General features: G+C 39.0%; 1 protein-coding gene across 10 annotated transcripts in view; it reads right to left on the bottom strand.

Annotated features, from left to right (window-relative positions):
- LOC133218675 (ephrin type-A receptor 6) overlaps positions 1-17,642 on the bottom strand; it is a 472,741-nt gene that overhangs the window by 35,336 nt on the left and 419,763 nt on the right. For 9 of the 10 annotated variants that reach the window (XM_061365345.1, XM_061365351.1, XM_061365341.1 and 6 more), the window contains one exon: positions 14,927-15,136. In XM_061365345.1, the coding sequence (XP_061221329.1) occupies positions 14,927-15,136 (210 nt within the window). Of the gene's footprint in view, positions 1-14,230; positions 14,318-14,926; positions 15,137-17,642 lie in introns of those variants that run through there. The other variant, XM_061365347.1, reaches the window with a different exon arrangement.

The following is a 17,642-nucleotide window of genomic DNA, read 5'->3' as shown; positions in this document are numbered from 1 at the left end:
AGGAGGAAATGGCTATGAACAGAGAATGTTTGCCCAAGTGTTTAATCAGTAGCACTGCTCTGTAATTTTGGGAGTGTAACTGCATTGAAAAATCTCTCTGTGTAAAAATAAAATCAATTAAGCATAACAGACATTGCTAAAGAGGCTGAAATAAAATAAAAGGCTAAGTGTGGTGGCTGAGTTGCGGGATTTGGGCATAAAATCGGATTTTCATGAGAATTTGCTGTATGTGTTAAGATGAATTCAAAGGGAGTCTGAGTAAAGAGAGGCAAATATTTCTTACTTGTCACAATATTGTTACCAGATTCCTCATTTTGGAGAGACAAATCTAGCATGTTTTTCTCAGGCTAGAACTGACTATTTAGCAAATATACTCCTCTACTGGCCTGAAGTGCTACAGTGAGAGAAAGAGCATACACACTCAAGCTAATTGTTCATGTTGAATAACAGCTTATTCATTACTAGAAGTATTTGTATCAGTGGAAGCACTGAAGATTCGGGAGCTATTCAGCCTGAGTAAGGATAAGAAGCCTCCTAAGGAAATACGTAACACATTTATTATGAAATTCACCCTAGAACCTTTTTTAAAGAGTAAGGTGACAGCATTTTTATTCCAAGGGGGCTTGAATTAAAGCCTCAAATGTGGAATAGATATCAAAAGCAGAGTGCTTATGGGTAAAAATGTGTTAGTTCCATTCAGAAGGTTCAATATAAAACAAGATACCACGAAAAGAGAAAACAAAGGGAGCAATAATAGGTAATGCACTGACAGCAAAGACAGGCAGAACTTAGAGTAGAAATGAAAGCCCAGTTGGTGATGTAGTGTTACAGGAGGGGATGACATGTCTCACCTCAAAATGTACTGCAGCTGATTTTAGAACAACACAAAATTAAGGCAGCAAGCATGGCTACATTGCTTAGAATAAAACTAGTTATTCCATGTGGTTTCAAGCCTTTAGATGCCTTTATTTCCGAATACTGCACATTCCTTGGTGAGGCCAATGAAACATTGTCATCTAATGCCTGCTTTGCAAAGAAAAACATTTTAAGAAAGCACTGAAATTTTTGAGATTATCAATGACTTTATTTGCCTTATCTATTACTTCACAAAGCTGGCCCTAACTCTCATTGAATGCATTTCTGACACTTCAACTGTGAACTACAGGCCTTGTACAGAATACAAAGGGTATGAACCTGTGAGCCATTCTATATGGGAGAACCAAACAGCTATGGGATTTCTTAAGAATAAAGCCCTCTGTAACTGAAAACAAAAAGCTGAAGTTACACAGCAGAAAGAATGGGAACAAGGAATCTAGAATATAAAGTAACACATTTCCTTTTCAAACACGAATACGCAGAACTAATGCACAGATTTTATAATTAAATATAATAAATAAGAACTTGTGTGGGTTTTTTGTTTTAATACTCTGACAACAAAGATATGCTTCATGTCAGGAGACAGAAGATTCTGACACCTTTAAAGCTGACGATGATGCAGCCACAGCGGGGCGGTCAAGGACAAGCCATACGATTTGATTCTTGAACGCTTCCAAAGTACAAGGAACAGATCAAATATTTTAGATACTGAGGGCAAATCCCACAGTGCTTAGTCAGGCAAAACTCCTTTTAAAGCCAATGGGAGTCTTGCCTGAGTAAGTACTGAGCAAAGACTATGATGTTTGACCTAGATTTATCAGAGTCATACAAATCTAGGTCTAACATGTTTTTAAGACAGACAACCACTGTGCTGCAGTATTTCTGTTTAAAGGAAAACACGGTTACAGTAAACTATGAATCATTCCCTGCACCTTCTCATGTATATAATGAAGGAAAAAGCTCACAGCTGGGCAAGGAGCTGATATCTTGAAAGTCTGCCAAAGAGCAAGACTAAAAAGAATAAGCTTACCCTTGAAAATTTTGGAAATCTGATAGAGAGAAGTGTGCAAGTGAGATTCACAAAGGCTTGTTTGTGACTGAAAATAATCTGGCTTTCATTCTTGTAAGTAAACTGGCAACAATGAATAATTTCTTTCCATAGTTACCCTTATGATTGAGGGCAAACTGCAATTCCTACATGGTCAGCAGAAATTCCTCTACTTGATAACTGGGGATTAATTTAGGTGAATAACTAGGCCAGTCTTGCTCCTAACTTAACATTTCTGTTACAGAAACATAAAAGTGGATTATGTTCAACACACGTATATACCGTGCTTCAGAAACTTCTTCTATAATTGCAGAATCCCATTTATAACACCTTTGGTATCATGTACAGGAGAAATATTAGAATTGGTATCAAAGTGACCAGGAAACCTCATAAGCATGCGAGACGTGCATGTTTTTGGCTTCCTACTTCTAGCTGAAGCGAATAACGAAAACCTTGACACCAGGAGCAGTTGAACCAATCTCCTTGAAGGCTGAAGGCAAGATGGTGGAATGAAAATACTGCATTTTGCAAACACTAACAACTCATACCAAGCTAAAATTCCCCCCATGTTCAGCTGCACCTACCCTTTGCAAGATGCCTTTATATAAAAAGAATATTACTTAATCAGTGTGAAAAGATACCTTTTTTTACCTGAGAGCTCTTCCATCAGTAATGTATCCTAAACCTTCTGAACTGTGCAACTGGTATAATACTACCCCAAGAAGTAAGTAGCTGTACCAGTCAGCCAGATAAATAGCCTTTGACTATGAAATTAAACGTAAGAGTTTTAAAGGGCAGTTCCTTGAAAATGAAAAAACCTACAAATTCTATCAATTTGACCAGCTCTGGATTTTGCTACGAGATCTGAAAGAGTAGTATTGCTTGCTTTGCCTCAGTTGAATTTTCAGGTGAGGCAGTGAGATGCTATAGGAAAGAGAACTGATTCTCTTTGATCAATGGAGAAGGTGACTCATGCTCCAGAAGACCACAGCTCAGAAAACTACAGCTTCTGAGATTTTTCTAAGTGTTCTGCATCCAAACCTAATCTCCTCATCCATTTAAATAAAGTTGCCTAGACTGGACTTCAGCTTCTCCATGACACTGATGCTTTTCCCACAAAAGCCCCTATTTCCTCTCTTTACAGATTACTACCTTAAGCAAATATCAGGCTATAACAAAATCCAAACAATACTAACTTTCCTTATTTTCAGAAGCATCACGCTTTCCTCATTGGTATTCCGTGCTTTCCCTCATTGCTTCTTTTTGATGGCATTAATACATTAACACTGACCCTCATTAAAAAGAAAAAAATCCAACAAAACCAAACAAACAACATCCAGAAAGTCCTTCCATAAGTAAAAGAAAAAAAGGAAAACTGGTCTTGCCCTGGTTTGCCTTGTGAAGATTGGATGTAAGCATTCCAGGCTAAAATCAATAGGGGTCAAGTTCTTGCTAAATGAACAGAATTTCTATTTTCTACGTTACTGTTTATTTTCATCAAATTAGAATACAGTGACTCTGAAATTTTACTGCCACTTTCTAATTTGATAAATTAGAAATTGATAAAGTCATTAGGAAACACAGGTCTAGCTAGCCACATGCAACCGCAGTGTAGGATAACTCCTCTGAAGTCAAGACAAAAAAACTTCAGCAAATGCAACCAACAGAAAAAAATGGGTGCTTCCAAGTTTTGGGTGTTTAGCACACAGGAACTCCCAATTCTAAAAGGTAAGTAAGACTGCATCATGGTCTAGGAGTGTTGTCAAGAATTTCTGGTCTCTTCCAGTGTCATAATAGTTCCTGTGCAGTTGACACAGTACAGCAGGGGAAATAGAGACAGAAACACAGATGATCTCCTATAGTATTTGAAGACACAGTATGAGCTTCCTTTTCTCAAGGCTCCTTCCTTGGGAGCTTTGAAATATGCATCTGTGCCTGAAAAACTGGCTGCTTTTCACCAACCAAGTTTAACAGGAGGAGTTTTTAATTTAAATGGCTTTTACGGGAGTAGAGTCAGGAATTCATTTGACGACACTCATGGACATCACACAAAAGAGTTACATCCTACTGTAGAATATGTCAAGCTTTAATTATGAAGCTTCAAACCACCTTGGCGAAGCCAACTGCTTCAGGTTTTCAACCCAGAAGTTTTATACTGCTGCACGCAGAGCTTACTTTTCACAGCAGTATTTAATGCGGGTCATAAATTCCCATGGAGAGTGGTGCAACAAATGAAAACAAAAAAGTCATCCAGATCTTATTTTCTTCCACCTAACAACAGCTAAATAATAGAGTTAGAGTTGGGCTCTCTGGATCACTGGAGCTGAATGGTTTTCTTTTCCCAATGAATTGCTCTGACTTCAACAGCACACACTAAACAGATTTAGTTTCTTAACCCGTCTCTGAGAAGTACCAATAATTTTAAATGAGAAAACACACCACACATACAGCTAAGCCACATTCTTTCTCAAAGCTTTCAGGAGGTTATTCTGCTTGTTCTGTGTCTCACAATACTATAACCTACAGTAATTACCATTGGCTGACATGCTACTGAAAGCAACACCTCTGACCTTAATGGACTGACTTTAAAGTCATTAAACAGTGTATCAGCAGCTGTGCATACTGCAGGTATGTTCAATGTATTTAACACAGTAAAGATGTTTTACAGTACACTGCTCCTTGGTCTATATTCTGCATATTAAAATACTAAGTGAAATGTGATCCTTATTAGCCTAAGAAAACAGGTGTTTAGGATTATATCCATTCACACAATTAGCAACAAAGCAATAACTTTGATTTTATATCTGTACACTTACATTTTTAATCTTAAGTGCGCAGGTACTGCTTTAATGAGTATGCATATTATGCATTTTTACAATAGCTTCTTCAATTATAGTTTGAAAATGGCAATTCTGATTAAAAATTAAACAATTATAAATGCATGTAATCAAGTCCCTATACAGCTAACAGGACAGCTGTGTTTAGAATTGCATTCATATTCTGATAATAATTAGCCTTAAAAAAATACCTATCAGCAAAATGCTATGACTGCCTGTAGAGTATAGTGCAAGGATACATATATATATATTAGTACACTGCTTAACTTCTTTGGGCTTGGTTTCCAAGAAGAGTAGTGTGCTTGAACAAAATTTTCTGAGGTTCTCATGTCGATAGCTTTAGTGTCTTGGTCAATTGGTAGTCTTTTTGAAAGCATCACGTGTAGCTTTCTGATATTCGTAGAATCATAGAAACAGAATCATAGAACAGATACTGTTAGAAAGGACCTTAAGATCATCCAGTTCCAACCCCCATGCCATGGGCAGGGACACCCCACAATAAACCGTGCCACCCAAGGCTCTGTCCAACTGAGCCCTGAACACTGCCAGGGATGGAGCATTTACCACTTCTTTGGGCAACCCATTCCAGTGCCTCACCACCCTTACAGTAAAGAACTTCTTCCTTGTATCTAACCTAAACTTCCCATTTAAGTTTAAACCCATTACCCCTTGTCTTATCACTACAATCCCTGATTAAGGGTCCCTCTCCAGAATCCTAATCTTCACCTGACTATTACTGCAGAAATGATTTGCAAGTGCATTGGCTTCCCCCTTCCCCTCTGCCACTTGCAGAGCCATGTAAGATTTGCCCGGAGGAGAAGGACTGCCTGTTTCTATGAGTGAAATACCAGCAAGTTTTGAGTCTTCTACCAAAGCCAGACTTGATGCTCATGACTGAGATAACACTGTTGGAGGGGAAACAGGGGAAGAGGGGGCAGAAAGAGCACCTCCTTTTCTTTTTTTACTCCCCTCACTATATATATAACCACAAGTAAGGAATGATCATTTTTGCCAAAATAACTTTGTAGATTTTTCTACCAGTTAATAACACCAGCCTTTGTGATCTTCAAACCAGTCAGTGCTTTAACACACTTGATAAATAATCCTTCATTCTCTGCTATAGCAGAAGTAAAACATATTTATCATTTTCTTCTTAGGCAATAGAAGGTATTACTTAAGCTCTGCAGGGAAACTGACCCTTGTCATCACTGCCTTCCCCAAAGTGCTAATCAGATCATTGGGTCACCAGAAGCAATGGCAATTACAGTTCTGAAAATAGAGAGCGTATTTGTTACATTTAAACACTTAAAAATCTAAGCTGTCTGGAGAAAAACACCACCAAACACAAACCCAAACAACAAACCTCTTTGCAGCTTTATGCAGACATTTAATGACAACTTCTCGTAGAGATAAAGAAAGACAATTGTCAGGCTACTGAATACCCCAAAGACAGGGGTATGGTCAAACAGCCACATTTTGAAGGATAGCAGCTACAGAGGCTCCCCAGCTTATTTCTGTTTCCTTTCTAAATGGCAGTCTGTCTTTATAGTCATACTTCTTTTGTGTTCCCTACCAGCAGGTACTTGGCAATGCTGCAATGAGCTACACAAAGGAAGATTAACAGCTAAAAGGGTCTGCTAATAGAGTCTCTGGGCTTTGCACAGGTAGGATGTTGTATAGCTGCTTCATGTCTTTGCCTATCTAGACTCCAACAAACACAAACACTTCAAGCCCATGGAAAAAATCAGTATCTTATGGTAATGAAACTTGCATTTCCCAAAGAAGAGACAATTGTATATTACACAATTAAACTACAAATTATGAAGTTTTGGGTTTGTTTTTTTTTACATGGGACACAAAGTTCTATCAATAGTTTTCTAGAATTGTGTCTTGAACCAAACGACAAAGAATGAAATGGGAAACAATGGCCCCATAAACCTTCAAGCAAACACTGATGATTCATATTTCATTTAGTGTTTCTTCATACCCAAATTAAAAAGTAAAGCCAGGTAGAATTCCCCCAACGGCGTGTGACAACTACAAAGCAAAAGCAGAATCTCAACACTGCAGAAAAAGGAAAAAAGGGTATTTTTTATTGTTAGTTCTTGAAAGTAAGCTACAGATTAATTTTATTAGTCTTTCTGGTGGATCCTGCACAGCCTTTTCTGTATAAGACAGGGCATGGATGTCAGAATGGTGCAGCCCTCATCCAAGGACTTTTACAAACAGGCATCCAGCATATATCTACATACAGGTTTAGTGGTGTTATGGCTGAGCCCCTGCTGGCAACAAAGCACCACCAAACCATCCACTTACTCACTGCCCCTGCCATGGGATAGGGCAAAGAGTCAGAAGGGTAAAATCTCCTTCCCCCAGCTTTATATGCTGAGCACAATGTCACACGGTCCAAAACACCCCTTTGGTCAGTTGGGGTCAGCTGTCCCGGCTGTGTTCCCTCCAGACTTCATGTGCACCCGCAGCCTGCTCGCTGGCGGGGTGAGGTGAGAGGCAGAAAAGGCCTTGAAGCCATGTGAGCGCTGCTCAGCAATAACTAAAACATCCCTGGGTTATCAACTCTGTTTTCAGCACAAATCCAAAGCATAGCTCCCATACCAGCTATGAAGAAAATTAACTCAATCCCAGCCATAACCAGCACAAGCAGTTAGAGTTACTCTTGCTGTATGAAGCAAGAATCATGGAATCATTTAGGTTGGAAAAGACCTTTAAGATCAAGAGTCCAAAAACTACCATAGTGAATCAAACCCAAGGTGCTCTAAGCCCATAACCTGTGCAGTAGCCATATCAGTGTTTCAGAGACAGGTGTGAAAGCTTGAAAACAATCCACACCTAGCTACTTCTCTCTTTCACATTTGTTTTCTTCTTGTCCTCCTTCTTTGCTTCCCTCGGCTGAAATATGAGGTTTCATCTCTCCTTAAAACTGCTATTGACTGTAGTAACTGGACATTATTTCTTCCTAAGAATATTTAGCTCCCCTTTTTAAAACAATGAAGAAAAAACCCCAAATCATAGAACTCTCATCCCAGAGAGTTTTCTATGGCAATCAGTCAGCTCCATGATTAGTTACATGTTGTGTGATAAAGCCATTTGCCACCTTCAAAAGATTTGAATTTCCTATCATTTAACTTAACTGAACAAACCTTTTATACCATATGAAACAGGAGTGTGCATTTCTGACCTAGCCTATTCATTATTCCACACAGTGTGTTTCCAGTGATCATCTGAACCGAATTTTTAGTCCAGATAAAAGACTTGTTAATGTGAATTTCTTGTGTTACTCTTGACATCTCTGCAGTTCACGCGAATGTTATGCTGTTAACCCTCTGGAACAGTAGGTTTTAATGGTATTCACAGAGCTAAAGATATCTTTTCTGAGTGTTGGGATACTCTCACAACCTGGGATGCCTCTCATAACCCTAATCCCTATCTATGCCCTTCCTTGCTGCAGCAACTAACATGAGTTCAATGAAAACACATGCGCAGTGAATCAACAGAAAATACTTTAACAGTGTGGGTTGGAAAAATACTCAGAGTGGGTTTTCAGCCCCAGATATGCTGCCTCCTGAGAGTCTGTGGAATACTTTAAAGAGAGCTGTTAAAAATACCAAAGTGCAATCTGCAAAACCCACAAATGGGAAATTTCTAACAAAGTTTGTATCTCAACTGGATAAATTTCAGGAATCCACATATTGAGAAAGGTTGACAACCACTGCACCAAAGTATGATTTATTGTTTGACTACAGTAATACCTACCGTTATACTGTAGTTAAAAGCAACCCACTGCACTCAGGAGGCTGATGTTCAGCTAAGAAGAAGGACATGCACTGTCAGGAGATGGGCAGCATCTGCCAGCAGCTGGATTCCTGCACAGGAGCACACTAATCCTGATGAGACAAAATGGTACCGACTGCCTTATCAAAAAACAACCCCTTCAGGATGCCATTGAATTCTGTACCTGTAATTTGGCAAACAATATTATGATCTTACAGCAGATACAACCTTTAGTTAAAAGGTCTCTGCAAGCATCAGCACTTGCTCAAAAGATAATCAGATCATGAATGGCATATTTTTTTATCTGTGGCCACAAGGGCTAAATATTTACCTCTTAACTAAATGGCAGGAGTAATAGAAATATCTGTCCTTTTCCTTTCCCCTCACTTTCAGTTAATCTGTCATTTTACAAAATACTCTCTAAACAAATATCCTGCATCTGATACTTGGCTATAGAATAGATGTGATGGTAAACAGCAACAGGAAAGGGATTTTCAGACTGAACAGAAGACTACAGGGTGGCATAAGTACCAGGAAGAAGAGCAACATCTGTGCTACTCATCCTGCTGAGTCATTAGAGAAAGCTGTTTGGAGGTATCAGACTGTAGGACTGCCTTACAAGCTGCAAGGATTTGTGAATGTGCTTGCTCTCCTTTTAGATGCTAAGGAGGACAGATGCTGTGAAGAGAGCATGTAAAGAGCTTACCTGCCTATGGAAAGATGGAGAAAGGTGGGGTTTGAAAACAGCCCTGGGCCATGTGGTTTCAACTAGGCTTTCAACAGAGTATTCAGGCAAAGTAACTCTGTCAGGCTTCAGCCTGGAAAGATGAAGATTCAAAGCTTGGGAACAAATATTACTCTTATCACAAGGCATTAATCAGTTATAAGGCACATTAGCCCATTAATTTTACAGCCAGTCTCTGGCAAAATCAAATGTAAAAAAACCCTCCAGATAAGGGAAAGGCTTGTTGGAATTACACAACACATGCTTTGTTTCAGTCTGAGAACCAAACATGGTCATGATTCATCCTGCCTATCACTGTGTTTGTCTTAGTTTGGTGATGACAAAAACACATCAGACAAAACTTAGAATTTTTAGGTTGGAAAAGACCTTTAAGACCATTAAGTCCAACTCTTAACCTAACACTGCCAAGCCCACTGCTAAACCACATCCCTAAGTGCCACACCTACATGTCTTTTAAATGCCTCCAGGGATGGCAATTCAACCACTTCCCTGGGTAGCCCATTCCAATGCTTGACAAAGGCTTTGGTGAAGATATTTTTCCTAATACCCAATCTAAACCTCCCTGGCACAGCTTGAGGCCATTTCCTCTTGTCCTATTGCTTGTTACTCAGGAGAAGGTATCGATCCCCCCCTCCCCTTTCAGGTAGTTGTAGAGGAATAAGGTCTCCCCTGAGCCTCCTTTTCTGCAGGCTAAACTATCCCAGTTCCTTCAGCCACTCATCATAAGACTTCTGCTCTAAACACTTCATATCCCATTATATACAGAATTAAACAGTTGACAATGATCGTGATCAACCTTATGTCAGTTATAATCAGTTTTCAAGAAAACAGGTTAATACAGACCTTTACAGTACACAGGCTCTCTTTCCCCTTTCTGAATGGTTGCCAATAATCACTTTACTCCATTGTCTATGTTTAATTTGATTCTTAAATTAAACAATGGCATAGGCAATGTGCTTGTCATAGCACTCAAGTTATTCAGAGACTATTGGTTCACACCCCAAATTAACTAGAAAATCATTTGCATCTTGTTTTACTTTTCAGCAAATTGGAACTTCTCGCCCCAAGCCCATTATTTGTGTATGAGTAAACCAGAAAATGTCTTAATATATGGAAATCATGTAACAAAGCAAAAGAAAAAAAAGCAACTCTTCATCCTGATTCTCCCAAAGTTTTGCTCCTTGCCAGTATTTATACAGATTAAAGGCATCAATCTGCTTTGCTCCTCTACTAAATCAACTAAGCCTGAAATCCCCGTGGATTGGGTATTTTGTCCAACTGTCTTGAGAAGAGTCAGACCCATAAAGTTTATTAAATGATTCAGGAAATGAAATGCAATAAATAACTTCTCTAACTACTGTTATGGAAATATTCTTTATATTAAGGCTGAATTCAGAAATGCAGCTGACAAAAAAAATGGATTCTATATCCCTTTTATGCAACATATAATTCACTTTGTAGAAGCTTTTCTGTCTCACTAAAAATCAGTTTTAAAGGAGAATATTAAGGTGTCACCTTTAACAGAAATACCAGTTCGGTACTTTTTGTGGTAGTGCCACAGATCCCGTTCTGATTTTATTTATATGTACACATTTTGCTGCATGAAAGCAATTTTTCTAGAGGCACGTGGAGCTTCTTGAAATATATTTGAACCCCAACTTTAAAACTTAGTTTTAAACTAAATGACTCTACATTGTATAACATTGATTATCCAAAAAACAGGGATGCAAGAGCCTAGATGTCCTTTCTATTGACAGAAATGCTTGTTTATATACTAGAAATGTTTTTTTAATGAGGAACTGTTGCCTTGGAAACCACTACAACAAATGAAAATTTGAGCTCTGTGGAAAAAAACCCACCAAAAGTTATCCAAAATTTACCTTCTTTTCTTGATCTACCTGAGACACAAGTATTGGCAGTCAGATGTATGTTGCTTTAAGTTTCACAATTCTTGGTAGCAAAATAATTCTCTTATTTCCTACCTAATTCTCTTATCAAAAACATGTTCACACCTTTTGTCTCAACAGACCAGTGGACAAAAAAAAAACAAAAACAAACAAACATTTTACAAAAGTCAAATTCTGATATTTCAGTCTTTTCATGTACCGTTTTAAAGCATTCAACAGCTCTCCAATCAGCAGGGTCACAGTCTGAATTTCTTGGCAAACAAACTGTGTTATTTTAGGGCATTTGGGAGGTTTTCCATCAAGTTGAATACAGTCTCCTAACTAAACTAGTGCTTCAACGCGAGAACGGAATGTAAGAATTTCCTAGACTGTTTTCATTCCAGATTTTCACTGTCAGTTATTGCTTTTCCTAGGCTTAAATTCCTGATCTTTACCCTGCATGTGGGAGGATGTGCCAATAGAAATAATGTAAGATCTATCAGAAACTAGCAAGTAAAGAAGGAGATATGTATATTGAATTATAACAGGAAGACAAAGCATAAGATGTTATCAGTTGACTCAAGGCTGTGCCTGCTCAGATGTGGTAAATTCACAAGATACGAGGGCCTTTGGCTTATTTTTGGGAGAATGCAACCTGTTTCACCAAGTTTTTGCATCAGTTCACATTTTTATGTCTGGAAATACAGTTGCACAACATTGACCACAGCATTACAAGTATAAAGATCTATTTTTTGGCTTCTACTTGGGTTAGCCTGTCTTGTAGCTCTTGCTTCCAAAGAAAACATTCAATTGTACCACTCTATTTCTGATATCAGGCCCAAGACAAAAAGGGGAATAAAGAATAATCAGTTTCCTCTGAGCAGTGACAGACAGTGGTGTCCTGGGAGATATGAACCTAAAAATGCTACTATTCAATGTGCAGACCCACTCTTATGGATTTCTTGTAGCTATGGGTACTGCGCTGTTATCAGTAAAAATCCCTGTGGAAAGGAAACACGAATTATAAAAGCTCAGAACCTTTGTAAGCACTGAAGGTTTAACCTTCGTATGGAAAAAGCACACTGTGGAACAAAAGAGATGCTATAAAACCTTCTAGCAATACATGTGGCCTGCTGTTGGGAAGAAATTCACATCACTGACGTAATGGTGATCAGGGCAAGCTGCAAGAGGAGATGAAATCTGATGCAAGGTTCTATTCTCTTCTGTTACCATGAAAGACTGCTTAAGGGGTGAAAGTCTTCACTGAGACTTCCACGGAGACTGTGACAAACATTTCCTTCTTCCTCCCACCTCCCCATTTTAGTCATAATTGTGCTGTGTTCCTTTAAGAAGTGACTCCCTGCAGAGCTTCCTACAGAGAGTATCTACTGGACTTGCTCAAGGGGAGGAAGACCCAAAGGATGGAACATATGGCAGGCAAGAGCATCTCACAGAAAACTTACCTGACTATCAGCAGATTGCCCAGAGTAAAAGCAACATGAAACTGGGACTGTAGCCATCAGTCTACCCTCAGGGATGAGGAAAGGACATTTCCCAAGGACCAGAGGTGACGAAAGAGAATTGGGCAGACTCAACCACAGTGATTTAAAACAGCCTGGATGTGACGATATACTTGCAAGGGCAGAGGGAGCTATTCTATTATGCCCAATTCTGCTGCTTTGAATTCTTCTTATTTCCAAAGTTTCAAGTTGATTTTATAATGATGCGTTGCATTTTCCTACCTGAGTTTCAAAGCTTTTTGATCTTCATGGTGGAAGCAGATTCATCTTAAATACTTGGCTGATACAAGGTCCTGCCACTGGCCATCAGCCTCTATAATGCCCCTCCTTATCTGCAGTATCCCTATTGACATACTAAAAATACCTGCTCAGCATGATTTTCTAGTACAGCATGTGGCTGAAACCTTGGAGGACAGAATCAGTGGCTCTGAGGTATACCATGTACAACAGCTGGCTCAGTCTCCTGTTAACTAGCTAGGTGAACAGATAGGAAAAGAGTGAAAGCATTTCATGAAAGCTGTCCTATGTTTCAAGAAAGTCCTTCAACATAGATAAACTGCCATGAAATACTCCTTCTTTAACAACATAGCTAGAACTGCTTTTAATCAGGAAATGCTACGATGAAAGAGACAGGCACAAACTACTCTGAAAAACTACTTGTTCAGTATTGGTATCCAGAAAAAACTTACAGGACAAATAATAGCTGAAAGCCTCACATTATCATTTGGTATTTTTCCTGAACCGAACTGGGAGAGATTGCTTGGCAATTTCCAGTGCCTTCCACCAGCTGAGCTGATTAGCCCATGATCAGTGCTGAGAAATGTAATGTGCCTCTCACTGGGGGCATTTGCTGCCAGCTGAGCACACTCACATGGACAATTAGCAAGGCTCAGCCAACATGCTGTAACTTGTTAAGATGCAGTAATGTTTATTTTTCCTTTCAAGCCTCATACTAAGAAGCAGTGTGAAGCAAAAGAGGTTTATGAGAACTAAGGGAAGGAAATCTCCCTAATAAAGGAGAAAACTATGATTCCCACACACTCCCCCAGCTTGCATATCAATACTGATAGAAAACCTTGCAAAGTGACTTGTTTTGCTCCAGTCAACTTCACGCTTCTGTGCAGACCATATTCTAAGAAGTGAATTTACCAGAACACCCCTATTTTAGGCTAAAAAAGGGGGGAACTGTAATTATATTGGCTATATTACATATATACACCAGAGTACTCACTACAACACAGTTCAATTAGATGAGTTCCTTGTTTTAGCCATACATCGCTTTTTAAAGTCAAATAGAAAAAAGGTTGAAATAAATTATTTCCTGCTAATGTATTATCTCCATTAGAATTCTGGCACTGTGCCCTATCATGGGAACATACAAATTCTGTGCACTCTGGCTCCAAAATAATTCTAGTTTCAGTGATAGATATGAAAGTTAGTTGAAATCAGCTCATAAATAGTAAAGATTCTTAATGCTGTGGCTATAACCATAACAGGAATGTAACTGAACATCTCAGAATGGTGAAAAAATGCTGTACCTGAACTTACAATTGTCTTAGCACTGCCACACTCCTTCCACTACTTTCTTCATCATTCAGGTTGCAATTGAATTTCTTCTAAATCAAATCTGAAGAAGCTTCTCCAGGTTCAAGAACTTTTCACTTCAGTGAACAGCCCCCCCGAAAACCAAACCCATCCAAAAAACATTTTCCAGTATGACAATTTACTTACATCACATAAGGAATTTAAGTATTAATGAAACAAAGGTTGAGAACAAGGTCATACATTTCCTGTTAGAATGGAAGGGTAAGTGAAGTAAAATCAAAGTTTGAATTAACGAATACAAGGCTGGACACCACCAACAGTGGAATTGGTGAGATTCTCTCCTCCCTCACCTCCCTCTTTTAAAAACATACCTTTGTAAATGAACACAAGTTAGCAGAAGGGGAAATGTGTGGAAAAACACCCCAAAAACCAAAAAAATCAAACCCCAAAGAATGGAAGAGGTCTCCCACTTATGCTTGCACATTTGCTTAAAGAAAATATTTGGCAAAAGGTTTATTACACATCCCTTACACAGACAAAAACGGAAATAACTTCTCTTAAATACACTGGCAGTTGGAACAAGACAACTCAAACTACTGTCAACAGCATAGACAAATCTGAAACCAGAATAAAAGAGGCACAAGGCAATCAACTGTTCAAATTAGATAAGACAAACTTACGCTTGTTGTGTAAGCAGCCTCAGGATCATCCTCTAACACTCGTGACAAACCAAAATCGGAGACTTTACACATGAGGTTACTGTTGACCAAGATATTACGGGCTGCCAGATCACGGTGTACATAGCCCATGTCTGAGAGGTACTTCATGCCAGATGCAATCCCCCGCAGCATGCCAACCAGCTGGATGACTGTGAAGTGGCCATCATGCTTCTGCAAATAAAGATGCAAGTTCAAAGAACACAGCTACCTTTCATTAATTTCATAATGGCGCTATTAACTAGAGCACATGTTTAAGATACATTTGTAATCCATCCAGCCAAACCACCTGCTGCAAGCTTGTTTTTGCAAGCAGTTAACATCTCAGAGGTTCTCTCCCTCTTCATCTGAATTTTCACACACTCCACAGTCTTTGCCCTAGCAGCACTGAATGTCTTTTATCCACACTAGATCACTTTCTCTCAAAACTATTCTTTCAGTCAAAAAATCACAATGCACACAAACCCTCTCTTCATCTCTTACTCCATGGCCTCAGGAAAAAAACACCCTCTTTTTATTGCTTCGGCCTTGATTGCCTGCATGAGGTACTCCTGCTATCTCACTTTTTGATTTTGGGGGGGAGTTACTTAAAAACAAACAAACCCAACCAAACCAACCCCCCAGGCACGAAACCTAAGGCAATCCTGGAAAACGCTTGAGGCTTTACCTTGTAATGCACCTAATGCCATAGAACCTCTGAGCAGTAAGTTAAAAATAAGATTTGGGCTTAAGTTCAGGGGTTATTTGGCTTTTCTGAAGTCTTTTGGGCTAAGCTCATACCCATGAATACATTAAGCTGCTTAACTCCTACTCAAGTCTATTGGAGTTGAACATGTAAATAAGAGTCATGTTGTTAACCACACTTGTTATCTGGTCAGTCCTAGTGGGCCTCAGTTTCCTCTCTGCAACATTAATGTTAATTCTTCTGTACCCCCTACATCAGAACACGCCTAAATTATGTAGCAGTGGGGACTAAGTGAGTAACTATACAGAAATCCAGTTATGTGCTCTTTGCCTTGTTTAGGTCTGACCTACCTACCATTTACAGCAGACTGCTTACAGCAGTATTTTCATGACCTTCGTTGGCAGACATTTAGCTTCTCATGGATTATTCAGGGAGCCAGGCTTTTATGTTAGCAGGAACAGTGAAACGAAAGCAAACAACTCTTCCTTGCAAGTTAACTTTCATTTTCTCTTTCAACACCTTCAGCACTGAGCTACAGACAAGTAGCAATGTTCCGATCAGCATTCAGGACATTGCTATTGCTTGGCCCATATATTAAAGCAAAACGATTTTGATTGAGGAGAGACATTTACAGTAAATGCAGTAAATTCATTAGGTTCAGCAAAGCAACAGGTTGCACTGTATGGATATGCTTAACCTGATAACCACAGTGTTTCCGCTTCAATGGTCTGGGGCTTATATTTAGCTAGTCAGGACATAAATATTTAAAGAAATAGGGAATTAGTACTCAGATGTAATTAAGACTACAAACAAACCCCACAAACAAACCAAACAAAACCCAAGACATGGAGAAATTTGATGTTACTTGCTCCTCACATTATCAGTCTTCTGAGATGAAGCAATACCAGACCAAGACCTGCCTCAAATATATGTATTATGTCATTACTTAAATCAAGAAATTATACATTCTTAAAGGATGAATCATTTAATGTGCATAACAGGCTGCTAAACTGAGAAAGTTGTTTGCTTATGAAGCAGTTGGAGGAACTAGTTCCTGAAGTCACCATTACTCAAATTCTAGTGGGTGCAAACAGAAGGACAGACAAACAGAGCAAACAGAAAAGGCAGAAACAATGCAGATTCTGCAGTTCGTAGAACTTGCAGAGTGTCTTGAAACTCTTCCAGTTCCTTTCATAAAATCAACTGGAAGAAAAACCCATGTGCAGCAGCATATGAAAACCTACATTATGGGCAACACTCAGCACTTACTGACTAGTGTAACTAGTTACGCTATCTACCAGGTTATAACACAACAAGCCTAAACGGTAACAGAAGATATGCATGGTTGCTACACAGTTTGACTTCCAAGCTGATGTTCTAACACATCAGAACGCAAAAATTAAGATACTAATACACCTTGCCAGGTAGAACACCTCACACCCTCATCACACCTCCCAAAAGCACTTGTATTTAAGGAGCCATGCTTTGATCAGAGTTCAGATGCCACAGCCATCTCACAGACCATTCTATATCACACTTCATGATGCTTCTTTGAAACCAGCTATTTATGACTGATTCATAGCAATTTTTTTCCCTTCAATAGTCTCGCTGTTTCTCTCTCAGCAGTACTCTAGAGCCTTTTTGTCTCTAAATTCCCCATGCAAAAGCAGGGGCAGATTTCCCCAAGTAACCATGTAACACTTATAAGCAACCCTCTTCCTTTACTGTCTCCATCAAAGCAACCTGTACGCTGTTACTTCTGCAAATGACACTCACCTGACGGTCAAGACACAAGTGTGATAACCAGACATTTTACAACAGGCCATCCCCTATTACAGGCTCATTACATTCCCTATCACAGCCCCTATCACAAAAATGAGGGAAGCCTCTCAGAATCCAAAACATGCCACTGACAGATATTTCCAATAAAAAACTTTCCAGCCAGCAATTAAGTAAAAATAGAGACAATATTCTTAATAAATACTGTATTTATTG

This window comes from Neopsephotus bourkii, unplaced genomic scaffold (assembly GCF_033783945.1).
Source record: "Neopsephotus bourkii isolate Nb327-2 ecotype Australia unplaced genomic scaffold, CSIRO-AGI_Nbou_v1 NB_1287, whole genome shotgun sequence".
Taxonomy (NCBI): Eukaryota; Metazoa; Chordata; class Aves; order Psittaciformes; family Psittacidae; genus Neopsephotus; species Neopsephotus bourkii.
The sequence above is the reverse complement of the archived record's forward strand: the minus strand, read 5'-3'. Positions and strand labels throughout refer to the sequence as shown.